Source organism: Hordeum vulgare, chromosome 1H, assembly GCF_904849725.1.
Source record: "Hordeum vulgare subsp. vulgare chromosome 1H, MorexV3_pseudomolecules_assembly, whole genome shotgun sequence".
NCBI classification, from domain to species: domain Eukaryota; kingdom Viridiplantae; phylum Streptophyta; class Magnoliopsida; order Poales; family Poaceae; genus Hordeum; species Hordeum vulgare.
The window spans coordinates 116,763,921-116,780,074 of record NC_058518.1 but is presented as its reverse complement, the minus strand read 5'-3'; the positions used below and the strand labels follow the sequence as shown (position 1 = coordinate 116,780,074).

The following is a 16,154-nucleotide window of genomic DNA, read 5'->3' as shown; positions in this document are numbered from 1 at the left end:
AGCGTCGTGTATTATAGGAGTCTTTTCTTTTTGTTGTGTCACAATCATCCCTGCTGCACACCTTTTTGAGAGGGACATGCACTCATCGTGAATTTTCTAGAATACTCATTGAGCTTCACTTATATCTTTTGAGTTAGGCAATTTAGCTCACATGTCCTTCACATATATCTTTTGAGCTAGATAACTTTGCTCTAGTGCTTCACTTAAATCTTTTTAGAGCACGACAGTGTCATATTTTTAAGAAATAAAAACTCTCGATCTTCACTTATATCTTTTTGAGAGTGCTCTCTCTAAGTAACTTGGTAATTGGTGTGTGCTCTGAAAGTAGTCCTAAAGATGATATGCGTCCAAAGAGGATATAATAAAAACTTCCATATTATAGTGCTTTGATTAGTAAGAGAAGTCTGATTCCTCACAATTAGTTTTGAGATATGGATATGGTAATATTAGAGTTATGTTAGTAGGGTGTTGTGAATCTAGAAATACTTGTGTTGAAGTTAGTGATTCCCGTAGCATGCACGTATGGTGAACCGCTATGTTAGGAAGTTGGAGCATAATTGATTTATTGATTGTCATCCTTTGTGTGGCGGTCGGGATCTTGCGATGGTTAACACCTACCAACCCTTCCCCTAGGAGTATGCGTTTAGCACTTTGTTTCGATTACTAATAAAACTTTCGCAATAAGTATATGAGTTCTTCATGACTAATCTGAGTCCATGGTATAGATGCACTTTCACCTTCCACCATTGCTAGCCTCTCTAGTGCCGTGCAACTTTTGCCGGTGCACAAACCCACCATATACCTTCCTCAAAAACAGCCACCATACCTACCTATTATGGCATTTTCATAGACATTCCAAGATATATTTCCATGCAACTCCCACCGTTCCGTCTCATGACATGTGCCATCACTTTAATATTGCCATTGCATGATCGTAAGATAGCTAGCGAGATGTTTCAACGTCATACGCTAGGCTAGATCGTTGCACATCTCGGTACACTGCCGGAGGTATTTCCTATAGAGTCATCCTTGTTCTAAGTATTGAGTAGTAAGTAAATAAAAGTGTGATGATCATCATTATTAGAGCATTGTCCCATGTGAGGAATACAAAAAAAGAGGCCAAAGATGCCCACCAAAATAATAAAAAAAAGAGGCCAAAGAGCCCAAACAAAAAATGAGAGAAAAAGAGAGAAGGGGCAATGCTACTATCTTTTTCCACACTTGTGCTTCAAAATAGCACCATGTTCTTCATGATAGAGAGTCTCTTGTTTTGACACTTCTTATACTAGTGGGAATTTTCATTATATAACTTGGCTTGTATATTCCAATGATGGGATTCCTCAAAATTGCCCTAGGTCTTCGTGAGCAAGCAAGTTGGGTGCACACCCACTAATTTTCCTTTTGAGATTTCACACACTTATAGCTCTAGTGCATCCGTTGCATGGCAGTCCCTACTCATTCACATTGATATCTATTGATGGGCATCTCCATAGCCCATTGATATGCCGAGTCGATGTGACCATCTCCTCCTTTTTGCCTCACAACCTCCACCACATTCTATTCCACCTATAGTGCTATATCCATGGCTCACGCTCATGTATTGCATGACAGTTGAAAAGGTTTGAGAAAGTAAGAGTGCGAAAACAATTACTTGGCCAATACCGGGGTTGTGCATGATTTAAATTTGTTGTGTGGGGATGATGGAGCATAGCGAGACTATATGATTTTGTAGGGATAACTTTCTTTGGCCTTGTTATTTCAAAAGTTCGTGGTTACTTTGCTAGTATGCTTGAAGTATTATTGTTTTCATGACAATAGTAAACTATTGTTTTGAATCTTATGGTTCTGAACATTCATGCCACAAGAAAGAAGTTACAAAGGACAAATATGTTAGGTAGCATTCCACATCAAAAATTCAGTCTTTATCACTTCCCTACTCGGGGACGAGCGGGAGTTAAGCTTAGGGATGCTTGATACGTCTCCAACGTATCTATAATTTTTTATGGTTCCATGCTATTATCTTGTCAACTTTGGATGTTTTGTATGCATGAATATGCTATTTTATATCTTTTTTGGGACTAACCTATTAACTCAGTGCCAAGTGCCAGTTTCTATTTTTTTCCGTGTTTTTGACCTTTTTCAGAGGAGAATATTAAACGGAGTCCAAATGGAATAAAACATGCGGGGTGATTTTTTCCATAACAAAAGATACACATGAGACTTGAGAACCAAGGCAGGGGACCTCGGGGGAGGTCACAAGCCCCCTAGTTGCGACCTAGGTGGGGGTCGTGCCTGGCAGGCTTGTGGGCCCCACGTGGCTCGTCTGCCCTACCTCTTTTGCCTATAAATCCTCTAAAAATCCAAAACCACGGAAGAGAGCCACGAAAATACTTTTTCGCCGCCGCAAGCTTCTGTCTCCGCAAGATCCCATCTGGGGACCGTTCTGGTGCCCTGCCGGAGGGGGGATTCGGACACGGAGGGCTTCTTCGTCAACACCATTGCCTCTCCGATGATGCATGAGTAGTTCACCACAGACCTTCGGGTCCATAGCTAGTAGCTAGATGGCTTCTTCTCTCTCTTGGATCTTCAATACAAAGTTCTCCATGATCTTCATGGAGATCTATCCGATGTAACCTGCTTTTGGGTGAGTTTGTCGAGATCCGATGAATTGTGGATTTATGATCAGATTATCTATGAATATTATTTGAGTCTCCTTTCATCTCTTATATGCATGATTCTGTATCCTTGTAATTCTCTTCGAGTTGTGGGTTTTGTTTGGCCAACTTGATCTATAATTCTTGCAATGGGAGAAGTGCTTGGTTTTGGGTTCATACCGTGTGGTGTCCTCACCTAGTGATAGAAGGGGTAGCAAGGCACGCATCGTGTTGTTGCCATCAAGGGGTAAAAAGATGGGGTTTCTATCATATTGCATAAATCTATCCCTCTACATCATGTCATCTTGCTTAAGGCGTTACTCTGTTTGTTATGAACTCAATACACTAGATGCATGCTGGATAGCGGTCGATGTGTGGAGTAATAGTAGTAGATGCAGAAAGTATCGGTCTACTTGTCTCAGACGTGATGCCTATATGTAAGATCATTGCCTTAGATATCATCATGACTTTGCACGATTCTATCAATTGCTCGACAGTAATTCGTTCACCCACCGTAATACTTGCTATCATGAGAGAAGCCTCTAGTGAACACTATGGCCCCCGGGTCTACTTCACATCATATTTTCAGTTCCTCAAAATTACTTTGTTGCACTTTCCACCTTCAGATCTCACCTTGCAAATAATCGTGAAGGGATTGACAACCCCTTTATAGCGTTGGGTGCAAGTTTGTTTGTTTTTGCGCAGGTACATTGGTGCCTCATCTTGATACCCCTACTGGATTGATACCTTGGTTCTCAAACTGAGGGAAATACTTATCGCTACTGTGTTGCATCACCCTTTCCTCTTCAAGGGAAAAACCAACGCAAGCTCAAGAGGTAGCACCTGCTATGGGGCGAATCACGAGCGGAGCTTTCAATCATATCCACGACAGGATTCGCGCAAAGCTTCAGGGAGGGGCAGAGTGAATGATCTCCTATGCGACCAAAGAGGTTAGATTGAAAACGGTGGTTCAGGCACTTCCAACTTTCAGCATGTACTGCTTCAAATTGACAAAGTAGGTTTGCAAAAGTCTGGTTTCGCTAATGGCAAAATATTGGTGGAGTTCTTCCCTAGATCGTCGGTCTATGCACTGTCTCTCGTGGGAGGCTATGTCCGAGCCGAAGTCGCGAGGAGGAATGGGTTATAGGGACTTAGAAATGTTGAACCTTGCGTTTCTAGGCAAACATGGATGACGAATGCTGACTGATCCCAGCTCTCTAAGCGCTCGAGTGTTGAAAGGAAGATACTCCCCAGATAGTGATTTCATGCAAGCTACAACGCCTAAAAGCTCAGCGGCTACTTGGTGAGCGATTATTGCGGGAAGAAGAGCTCTGCAAACTGGCCTTATCAAGCGAGTGGGCAATGGCTCAACAATCTCCATTTGGGAGGACATGTGGATTCCCAACACGGTGACGATGATTCCGACACGAACTGAAGTTGCTAATGTTACCTGGGTGTCTCACCTAATTGATGAGGATATTGGTGCTTGGAAGACGGATGTAGTCCGCCAAAACTTCACCCTGCCAGATGCTGACGCTATACTGAACACCCTCCCAAGGGCTGGCGGGGGGGGAGAGATATCTTGGCTTGGGCTCGTGAGAAGTCCGGGATTTACACTGTGAAATCTGCGCACCGTTCTCTAATGACTCAAAATGAGCTGCAGGCTCTAAAGGAAGGGACGATGACGGAAACCTCAATGATAGAAAAACAGACGTGGTCTCGGTTATGGAAGCTAAAAGTCATCCCTAAGGTACGCGTATTTTGGTGGTGTGTGCTGCGAGGTATTCTCCCAGTTGAATCTCTGCTCAAGTATCGCCATATTTCAATGGACAACACATGTAAGCTTTGCACGGATCCGAATGAGACACTTCTGCAAGCGCTGCTGCATTGCTCCATTGCGATGAAGTTCTGGAACGCAACCCCAAAATGGTTGGATATCAGGCGGCCAGATTTACATCCCCTCACTTGGAAGAAGGACATTCTTTGTGATCCTCGTTCCACTGACCCTAATAGGACAAAGTTGGCCTCTATTATGTGGGCTATTTGGACTTCCCACAACAATCTCACACATGATAGGGGATCAATAAACCCAGTTCAGTCTTTGATCATGATGCGAGATGCACTAACTTTGCTGGATCTTCCTCGCGATGATGCGAGAGTTCTCCTTGGGCATGGTTGGCGCCCACCTGACAAAGAAGATGCCAAGATCAACACCGACGGCGGCATCGCCATGAAGGCAAGCCGGGGTGGTGGTGGAGGAGTTGCCAGAAATACAGCGGGGTCGGTGACCTCTCATAGCGGAAGAACTTGCTCTACGAGATGGGGTCCTCTTTGCGAGGTTGAGAGGCCTCTTATCATGGAAACAGATTGTGTGGAATTAGTCCAACCCTCGAATTTGCGTCACAATTCGAGATCGATGGTGACGCTTATCTTAGAGAAGATAAGGGAGCACGTAGTTTCTTTTACTTCTTTTGTTATTCAACATTGTAACAGATCAGTTAACATGTGCGAAGCAAGGTAACACTCTAGGTGTGACGGATTGCTTGTTTGACTCGAATCCTAGCCTCGTAACCAGCCTTATGGAAGACTCTCTCGGGCCTTCCGTTGAATAAAGCTTTCAATATTCTGGTTCGAAATTTTTTCACAAGAAATGTGTTACTTTTTTGGATAAAAAATGTGTTACTAATCCATGAATTATCCACAGCCAACCTCTCCGATAACGGTGGGTGACCTATTTTTCCTTTTATTTTAGCGCCGGCGAAGTAAATATTTTAGTGACCGACGGACGGCGACGCGAGTGACGGACGACGACGGATCCCTGTGCGTGCTGCGTGCTGCGTGCGTGTGGGTGTGCCCGCAAGATGGGATCTTTCCTTTCCTGATTCCAACACGTTGCTGTTCCATCCAATGATGATGCGCTAGTCGCTAATCCGCACGAATTATCCGCAAGAATCAGGGCTGGGGTTCTCGGCGTTGGCGCCGGGCGGAGCCACAGAAATGGGGGCCGAGAACAGCGGCTAATTTTAGCCAGCAGCGCGGAGGGAAAAGCCTGAGGCAGCCGCTCGCCCGCCTGCCTCCAAGAAACCGCGGCGATCTGTCGCCTATCCAATCGCGTCGCCGCCGAACTCGAATTCGATTTGGTTTCCTGGGCGGTGGGAGAGGATGCAGTGGGTGGGCCTGAGCTCGCCGCCGGCGGCGCCGACGGCTGTCTGGATGCGGCGGCGTCCAAAAACAACGAGATGGCCGCAGAGGAGCTCGTCTGCCGCACGGAGGGCGGTCGTGGCGGCCGCGTCCTCGTCGCCACCGTCATCCGATGCCAACTCGAGCTCCAACTCGCCGGGTAGTGACGAGGAGGCGGAGGAGGCCGCGGGGAGGGCGGAGGGTGACAAGACGGCGGCGGCCTTCTTGTTGAGGAGCCAGAAGTACGCTATGCTCAAGCAGCAGCTCGCCGTAGCCGCCCAACTCGAGGTAGGGTCCGCAGAATGCGAAAATTGCTACCAACCAATGCAAATCTGGGCTGCTCGGTGACTGTAAGTTGCAATTTGTTGCAGGATTACAAGGAGGCGGCGAGGCTGAGGGACTCGTTGAGGTTGTTCGAGGAAGAGGAGCCCGTCCTCCGCCTCCGCCGCTCGCTGAAGAAGGCGGTCGAGGAGGAGAGGTTTGCGGTAGGTGCACTCTTCCATTGCCATTGTTCCTGCCAATTTTGCTACATCTAGTTTCTAGTTGCTTCATTTCCATTTCTAGTAGCTGATCAAACCAAAACGACGCAGCGGCTCAGCATAGCAGTAGGATATGCTGCTGTACTGACCATTGATTCAACAATTTAACAGGACACCTTACTGTTTTTCTCCCTCATGTTTGAAGAGTCTATTGCAACGAGAGGAAGTCTTAAGGCAGTCATTTTAACAAGCATGCGACCATACTCTTATCTCTATTGAAATTGTGCCTTTTCTATTATCATTGTTTGAACTGTGAATGTGATCAATACTTGGTGCTATTTCTCTGTCTTGCTGGTCTCAAGCAAACATGATTTGTTCATCTCTTAGCATTCTATGATGTTCATATTTTTTTTCTGCACTCATACTTTTCAGGATGCTGCCAAGTACAGAGATGAACTGATGATTTTGGCTCCGCACTCCCTCCTCAAATGTTCTAGTGATGCTACAACTCTGGTATTTCTTCTAGTTGAATAATTCTACTAATTCTGCAACTTTGTTATCTTTCCTAAAACTAAATTCTGACATCTACCTTTTAACGGATAAAGTACTGAGTTTTCTAGGTAATCATTTGTCTGTTTCAACTTCAGCATTAAGGTTCACTATAGTTTTCTATGACATCATTCGAGCGCTGAAAATACACCAGCTAGTTATGTGAGCAAGAATTGACTAGGAAAATTGAGGTACAGAAAGTCCTTACTATGAAAAGGGAAAGAAACATAAGAGGCCAACAGGGTCAGGTTCTAGGAATTTTTTTGTACCTGACTTGGTCAAAACTGCGCGCTTTGTGCACGGGTTGGTCAATCCACATGTTATGACACTCTTCTCTTTTCAACAAGATCTCTACCTTTACTGGTATTGGGTCTACTGCCCAACCTTTTCTACATGTTCTAGCATGCATGTTGAATTTACATGTGCCGTGGTTGATGTGCAATGCACCACTTCCCAACTCTGTTAATTCTTTGATCTAATTAAATTTTATTGGAGGGAACTATTTACATGTAAATATGTGGTCGCGGCGCTATTTAACATGTACCCCCTCCGTTCCTAAATATAAGTCCTTTTAGAGATTCACTCATTTTGCTCCGTATGTAGTCCATAGTGTAATCTCTAAAAAGACTTATATTTAGGAACGGAGGGAGTATAACTTGAGGTGGCTGTAAGGATATGTTTTTTCATAGTACCGCTGTTAAGGAAAAACTGAATCAACCTAGGAATTGATCCGAACGACTAATTTTCTCGTAGTATTACACCTTAGTGATATAGATAAATTTTGTCACACTGTTGACCAATTTCAACTTGATCTCCTAATATGGTTGAGAAATTTGGATGTTACAGGGGATAAGGGTACAAGTCAGGAGTGTCTATATTGAAAGCCGGAGCCAACCCTTAAAGGGGAAATTCTTTTTTGCCTACAGAATCAGAATTACAAATAATTCTCAACGTGCTGTACAGCTTCTCAGACGACACTGGATTGTCACCGATGCGAATGGAAGGACAGAGAATGTTTGGTTAGTCTTTGTGATATAATCACCATATTGTAATTATCTTAAGCAAAACACTAATAAGACTTGTTCAATTCTTGTCAGGGGTGTTGGTGTAGTGGGAGAGCAACCTGTAATATTCCCAAAGACTGGTTTTGAGTACTCATCTGCATGCCCACTAAACACGCCAAATGGGAGAATGGTGAGATGATACAAGTTTCTTTTCTTGCATAATTTCTTCACAACCTATGCCTCCATGTTTTCGAAGAAGACGGGTACTTGTCAACTTTTACCCATACAAGAGATTCTTATGATTCTTTGATTTCTGGAACTCAGCCCCAAGACTTGGCACCTTATCCTTGACTCAGTTGTTTTAAGCTATTTGTTGCATTTGAATGTTTACGCCTTGCGGTATATCTGAAAAGTTAAGTTTGACCTGAATAAATGTTCTGAATTGCAGGAAGGAGATTTTGAGATGAAGCACATTGACAAGGTTGGATCCTCAACATTCAATATCGCCATCGCACCATTCTCTCTGTCAATCCTCGGGGACGACAATGACGCTCCCCTCAGAAGGTGATTGAGTAGCAGGGCGAGTTTGAAAAAATGGCAATGCCAGTAAGAGTTTGCACAAATACACAAACATAGTTAATGTTGTTAGAGAAGTATTTAGAGCATGGAACATAGTCCGGACTGATGTTATGTCTACTATGAAAAAGAACAGTGTCAAATATGAATGGTGAAGGTGTCTTGGAAGGTATGGAATTAACACGGTTCTTGTAAGTTTGTGGGCTATGAGCGCTTACTGTATCAATTCCACTTTTGAATATACAGCATATAGAGAGCTTTGTTGATTTGCTTGTTTAATGGTGGAGTGCGGCCTTGCAAAGGCCGGGCTCCATGGAGCCCGTTTTGCAAAAAAAAAAAAAAAAAACCCTATATCTATATCTACGTATATCTCTACATCTATATCTATCTATATCTTTATCTTTACCTATTAATAAAGCAAAGGTGTGTTTTTCCGATTTTCTCATCTGTTCACCGTTGAAAATATTTACTATCCGAGGTGGTACTAATTTTTTACGTGTCAATCTGTTAGAAAAAAGCCCGATCTATTCAGACTTTCATACGTGGGCTGCACGTGCTGTGGCCCAGAAAAATCAGCTCATGTATTGCCCGCGCAGATGAAAATAATCCTATTTGCCGCACGGCTGCAAATAGTCCGAGTTTTCCACAGTGCGCCCAAGACTGGGCAGGCTCATTTTCCTTTTTTCTATCTTCTGTTTCTATTTTCTTTTTTCAGTTCTTTTTTCCTCTTCTAAAAGATGTTTGGAGGAATCCATGATCCTCCTACACTTTGAGGCTTTGGCAGTTCGGAAGGCCCTTGCGCTCGCCAAGGACCTCAACTTGCAAGAAATCCAAGTTGCGAAGTGGTGGTGGACGACATTAAGCAACGCAACATGGCTACCTATGGCACTATCATCCATGAAATAGTAGAGTGTAGTTGTTCTTTTCTACCTGTAATTTTCTTGATGAGTTTAGGAGTTTGAATTTTGAGGCTCATAATTTAGCGAAGAATGCTTTAAACCTAGGGACAGACCGCCATGTTTGGTTAGGCCATCTTGCGAATTTCTTGTTCGTCTCTGTAAACATTGTGACAACTGAATAAAAACTTCGCAAGATTGTCTAAAAAAGGTTCTTTTTTCTCCTTTTTTATAATTTCTTTTTATTTTCTCTTTCAAGTTTTTTTCATTTTTCATTTTTTCGTACATTCAAATTTTTCAAAAAGCATTCAGATATTTATTTTTTGTTAATTTTTCAAAAAATGTTTAGTATTCCAAAATTTTGATCCCATTTCGAAATAAAATCAGAACTTTAATTTTTATTCTCATTTCAGAAAAAATCAGATTCTAAAAATGTTTGTGTTTCCAAAATTGTTGGAGTTTTAAAAAAATGCATTTTAAAAAGGTTTCACATTCGAAAAGTATATTTTGTGAAATGTTCACAGATTCAAGGCAAAAATATTTGAAATAGCCCACACTGCTCCTTTGCAAACAGTCGTACCAATTTATATACGTGTGTGAAATTACATGTAGTAATAAGTTGGATGAAGGATGGATGGATTGGTGTATGAGCTAGCTGGTAAAGGACACTGAATTTATTAAAAAAATGTTCCAATTGTTTCAAAAATGTTTGTGTTTTCCAAAAATGTCTGAGATTTTCAAACAAAATAGCATTTAAAAAATGCTAACAATTCAAAAAATATTCTTGTTTTAATAAAATATTCACAAATTCAAATTAATGTTCGTTTTTTAAAATACGCATTTTCTAAAAAAAACATCTTCAAAATATTTTCGTGTTTTTAAAATTGTTCACAAATTCAAAAAATGTTTATGTTTTTATTCATGGTTCATGCAATAAAAGATGTTTGTATATTTTAAAAATGTCCCTGTTTCTAATTTTGTTCGTGTTTTCCAAAATATAAATAAAAATTTCAAAGAAAATGTTCGAATTTTTAAAACTGTTCGGGATTTCAAAAATTATTCTTGTTTTCAAGAGTATTCGGCAGTTCATTATTATATTATTTTTTGAAAAGTTAAATTACTTTCAAAAAATCAAATGATATTTTATTTCTGACACTACAGTATGTTCTTAAATACTCCGTATGTGCGTTGGTCATTGGTTAGCAGGACATGTTTGTTTAAGTGGCAGGCACCCCTTGGTCTGGTTTTTGTGGTCGTTAGTTCGAACGTTCAACTCATCCTTATTTGGACTTTCAGTTGCGCCTTACAAACCAGATCGCTTCGGAGCTTGGGTCTTTCACAACCCACGGGCCCACAGTGGTGCCACATATGCAGCCTGCATAGGGTCCATGATTTTGGGGGGCCTTAATATATATAATTCTTTAGCCTCCCCTTCGTTACTTCCGCTATTGGGCTGTTGAATTAAGAAAGATCCATTAGCGATTGTTTCCATTAAATAATCCAGCAGATAAGACGCAAGTTTCAACAACCCACTTGATACTCGCTGCATGCTTTGGTTGAGCTAACGAGGAGATAACAATCCAATGCATGCATTCCATTGGATTGAGGAGTAGTATGTTCACACGTTCCTAAATAAAACAATAATACATACTTCTATGAGATTACCATGTATTGTACGAAAATATACACGTTTAATTAATATAGAGTATCATTTCTCAAGAAAAAAAGAGTATTACTTTGTTTGAAAAGAGACACTCTAGAGAGGAGTATATTCAACCCAATAGTATATCCCAAAAAATAAAGTTGTAAAGTGATTATATATTTCTCCAAACTGAAGTATAGTATATTTTATGTCGCAGAAAAAAAGGTATATACACCAATAGTAGTATGAAGTATATACACCAAGAGTAGTGTGGAGTATGCCCGCAAGAAAAAAAAGTAGTATGAAGTATATGGAAAAAATGTATAGTGTACTTAACAAAGTAAAATATGTAGTATGTCAATAGTCAAGACAAAGATCGAGTATGCTAATGGAATTAAAAAGTGAGCATATGTAAAGTAATAGTAGTATGTGGGTATACATCCTTCGAATTGCTCAAGCACTGTCAGATGCATGCATATAGTACAAATAATAGATGAATGGGGTATGTAGATTACAAGAAAAGGGTATTTGTAATAAAAATAGTATTATGGAGTATAATAAGCAAGGTAGTATCTAGTATGTAGTTTTATCTCCTGCTACAACAAAGGTACGGAGCCAACATATCGCTGTTCGCTTTGACTTGAGGTAGTTATATAGGATAAGCCTGACCATATAAATCGGAAAGGTGCAGCCGTATATTTGATTGGGTAGAGAAAATCTAGGTGGTTTCAAAACCGTGACCCTTTAATCAACTTCCATACATGGATGAGATCCGACGGTAGTAAGGGTGGTGGTAACTACCACTAAGTGGTAGAATCTATTTTCCATATATATATATATATATATATATATATATATATATATATATATATATATATATATATATATATATGACAAATTTTATCTACCATCGGTGGTAGTTACCACCACTTGCGTTTTGTATGTTGTATGGAGTATGTATCAAATTGGAGAGTATGTATGCGTAGTATGTAGTATATAATCATGTTTAGGTAGTATATATACTGTTTTTTTGTAGTATGTATCATATTTTGTATATGCTCTTTTTTACATACAAATATATATGTATTTCACAAATATAATAAAAACTGTGGGTCAACTTTTAATTTTTTCATGTAACTCACTTTGAAAAATCTTGTATACAGTATATAAACATAATTAAACTGATAAATTATTATATATACTCCCGCATGATAGTATATTGAACATGTGGGGTAACTACCCCTGGGTGGTAGGATGTATTTTTCACATATATATATATATATATATATATATATATATATATATATATATATATATATATATATATATATATATATATATAGCATATAGTTGTATTAAAAAAGAGTCGTGCGGTAGTGGGTGACTGGGCGTTTGGCCTCGTGGGCGTCGTGGCTCGTCTCTGCGTCGTGGGCGCCTCGAGCGAGCTGGCCACTGGGCGCCTGGGCCAGTGGCCCGTTGCCTCGAGGCTCAAGCGACCTTGGCGTGATTGCCAGGCCTGGTGCCTTCCTGGTAAACGTGATCGCCTAGCCGCTGGGCTCCTGATCGCATGATCCCATCAGATCACCAACGAGAGTAGCTTGTCCACCTCTGTAGACGATACGCGTCGTGCCGTCGTCCACCTCGGATCGCCAGCGAGAGCAGCTCGTCTCTGCCATTGACGCCGTGCGTGCGCAACTGCGCATGTACGAGTAGCGCTCTCCATCTATATTTCGGTAAGAAAAGAATATCTTGTCGGCTCGTCGTCTCCGTCGTTCGTACAATCACTGATAACTTCATTTGTTCATCAGGTCGATCCCGTGATCCGATTCAGGCCACCGCTGAGACTCGTCGTCTCGTCGGATCGATCCCAGTTCATCCGTGCAGGACCCAAAATTAGGTGAGTTAGATAGTTCGTCTAAGTGCCAAACATTGATGCATGATCTCCAATTAATATATGCTACTGTATAACTTTAATTTCATTGTCTTCATCTTTTTAATCTTGTGTTTCAATAATATAGTTTTGAGTCATCATGGGGAAACATCAGTCTGGTGCCTATAAGCGCAAGAAAAAAGCGAAAGAACAAAATTTAATTAATAAATCTTATAAAGGAGGCATGGACAAATTTGTTAGAGAAGAAGCACCGCAAGTGTCATCCGGTAATCAGTCTGTTGATGCTTCTATCCTTGCAATTGTTCCTTACAATGATGCTACACATGGTCAGAGAGAGAGACAAATAATATGGAGGTAGAGGAAGATCATATTGATGTTAACTTGAATAGTTCACCTCGTGAGGATGTTGATGATTCTTCTAAGTCTGATATATTTGATCCAAGAAACTAGGATTCTCTTGATTTTAAACGGATTGATATCTTAGCACAAAAGGGTCCAAAAAGAGATAATTCAATTAAGAAAGGTCCTAAAGATAGATATCGTAAAAGGTTTACCGCAATATTCTATACTAAATTTCTATCAAATGGAGAGTGTTGCGATAGAGACTGGCCATTTGATAGAGTCTTTTGCTTTGCTTGTAAGTTATTTAGAAAAAGTCATCAGAAAGGTCAATTGGCAAATGAGGGCTGTAATGATTGGTCACATATGACCAATAGACTAAAAGACCACGAGACAAGTGGGGATCATGTTTTGAGTATGACTAATTGGTATGAGTTGCGAAGTAGATTGGAAAAACATCAAACTATTGATAAAGCAGCTCAACGACAACTTGAGAAAGAGAAGGACCATTGGAGAAAGGTATTATTCAGAATTGTTTGCATTGTAAAATTTCTTGCCAAGCATAATCTAGCATTTCGTGGTACTAATGGCAAGTTGTATGAAGATAGCAATGGTAATTTCTTGGGTTTGGTAGAGATGTTGGCTGAATTTGACCCCATTATTCAGGAGCATGTTCGTCGTATTACAAATGAAGAAACTCATGCTCATTATCTTGATCATAAGATTCAGAATGAATTGCTACACTTGCTTGCTTCTTGTATCAGGTCTGAAATTGTCGAGAAAATAAAGAGCCCAAAGTATTTCTCTGTCATACTTGATTGTACCCCTGATGCAAGTCACCGAGAGAAAATGTCTTTAATTATAAGATATGTGGATTCATCACCAAGTCAAGTTTGCATAGAAGAGTCCTTTCTAGGATTTCTTGATGTAAATGATACAACTGGCCAAGGACTTTTTGAGGTGCTATAGAATGAGCTAAAACTTCTTGATCTTGATATAAATGATGTGCGAGGACAAGGTTATGATAATGGATCAAATATGAAAGGAACGCATCAAGGGGTACAAAGAAAACTTTTGGATGTAAATCTTAGAGCTTTCTTATTCTGCTTGTGGTTGTCATAGCCTTAATTTAACACTTTGTGATATGGCCAAGACTTGTGGTAGAGCAAAAGAATTTTTTGGGATCATCCAACGCATCTATACAATTTTTGCAAATTCTACTAAGAAATGACACATTTTGAAAGAAAACATATCAGGATTGACTCTCAAGTCTGTGTCAGCTACGCGTTGGGAGAGTCGTGTTAAAATTGTTAAACCAATTAGATTTCAATGTTCAGACATTCGGGACGCTCTACTTCAGGTAACCAATATGTTCATATTGATAATGATGTAATTCATCCAAGCTTTGACTAGATCCAGCCATAACATTTATGAACTTTTTTTTAATTTCAGGTATCTCAAACTGATAGTGATCCAAAGGCAAGCAGTGAGGCTCTAGATTTGGCAAACAATGAACTTGAAGAGTATGAATTTATCCTGGCAATTGTCATTTGGTATGAGGTATTGTCTGCTATTAATTTAGTAAGCAAGAACTTACAAACAAAGGATATGCTTATTGATGTTGCAATTGAGAAAGTGAAGGGCTTATTTCTTTCTTTGAGGGGTACAGAGAAACTGGTTTCTTAGAAGCATTGGAGATAGCCAAAGAAATTGCACTTGAGATGAATATTGATGCAACATTTCGTAAAAGAAGAGTAATTAAAAGAAAGAAACAGTTTGATGAGAACCTAGACGACACAAATATTGCCACACAGTCTGCAGAGGAATCATTTAGAGTCAACTATTTCATACGTGTTGTTGATCAAGCAATTTCCTCACTCACAAGGAGATTTGAGCAATATGAAGGTTATCAAAAAATATTGGGTTTCTTATTTACCTCTGAAACATTGCGTTCATTGGATAAGGATAGTTTGAAATCTTCTTGTGTTAATCTTGAGGCTTCCCTTATGAAGGATAAACAATCTGATATTGATGCCAATGAACTATTTGTTGAGTTGAAGTTTCTTCAAAAATTCATGCCAAAAGAAAATATCGAACCTGTTGAAATTCTATTTTTTTTAAAGCGGCATGATTGTTCTCCCAATGCAAGTATTGCATATAGAGTTTGTTGACCATTCTTGTGACAGTTGCATCGGCAGAAACAAGTTTTCTAAATTGAAACTATTGAAATCCTATATGCGTACTACTATGACACAACAAAGACTCAATGATTTGGCCACAATAGCACTTGAGAGTGAAGTCTTGGAGAAGATTGATTACGAGGATATCATTGAAGATTTTATTTTAAAGAATACTGCAAGAATGAGGATGTTCAAATAAATAGCAATCAGGAGTTGCATAGGTATGATTTTTTTATATGTCCAATTTTTTATGTAAGATATTATATTATATACAATTATAATTTTTTCTGCGAGACATATATATATTATAATTGCTCGCTAGTTCATATTTTTGTGAGATAAGGCCTTATTTTTTCGTTTCGCATAGGGCCCTGAATTTTGTCGGCCCAGCCCAGAACTTAGCCGACCCAATACCTGAGAAATATGACAAAAATATCTTAGATAGTCAAACATTGCTCCTTTACATACAGTCACACCAATTTATATACATGTACGAAACTACATGTAGTAAACTCGATGAAGGATGAATGGATTAAACTGGACAAAGGATGGATGGATTGGTACGTGAGCTAGCTCGCAAAAGACTCTAAATTCTTTAAGTAACTCTTTGTTTTGAAACGCATCCTTTAAATAACTCTAGTACGTGAGTTTGATGGACAGATTGCTAGCTGAACTAGCTACAAAGGACCCTGAATTTCTTAAGGATGGCTAGATTGCTAGCTGAACTAGCTACAAAGGACCCTGAATTTCTTAAGGATGGCTAC

The 16,154-nt window shown here is 40.0% G+C and overlaps 1 protein-coding gene across 1 annotated transcript; it reads left to right on the top strand.

The window, feature by feature from the left end:
- The first annotated feature begins 5,447 nt into the window (after nt 1–5,447).
- Nucleotides 5,448–8,708, top strand: LOC123426711. The gene is made up of 6 exons (XM_045110581.1): nt 5,448–6,122; nt 6,206–6,319; nt 6,746–6,826; nt 7,709–7,881; nt 7,960–8,056; nt 8,315–8,708. The coding sequence occupies exons 1-6, from the start codon at nt 5,817–5,819 to the stop codon at nt 8,432–8,434; spliced, it is 891 nt and encodes a 296-aa protein (XP_044966516.1). The 5' UTR covers nt 5,448–5,816; the 3' UTR covers nt 8,435–8,708.
- Nucleotides 8,709–16,154: the final 7,446 nt, after the last annotated feature.

Coding starts and splice junctions, on each gene's coding strand:
- LOC123426711 (XM_045110581.1), top strand. CDS start 5,817: ATGCAGTGGGTGGGCCTGAGCTCGCCGCCGGCGGCGCCGACGGCTGTC. Junction 6,123..6,205: donor CCGTAGCCGCCCAACTCGAG/GTAGGGTCCGCA, acceptor AATTTGTTGCAG/GATTACAAGGAGGCGGCGAG. Junction 7,882..7,959: donor GGAAGGACAGAGAATGTTTG/GTTAGTCTTTGT, acceptor AATTCTTGTCAG/GGGTGTTGGTGTAGTGGGAG.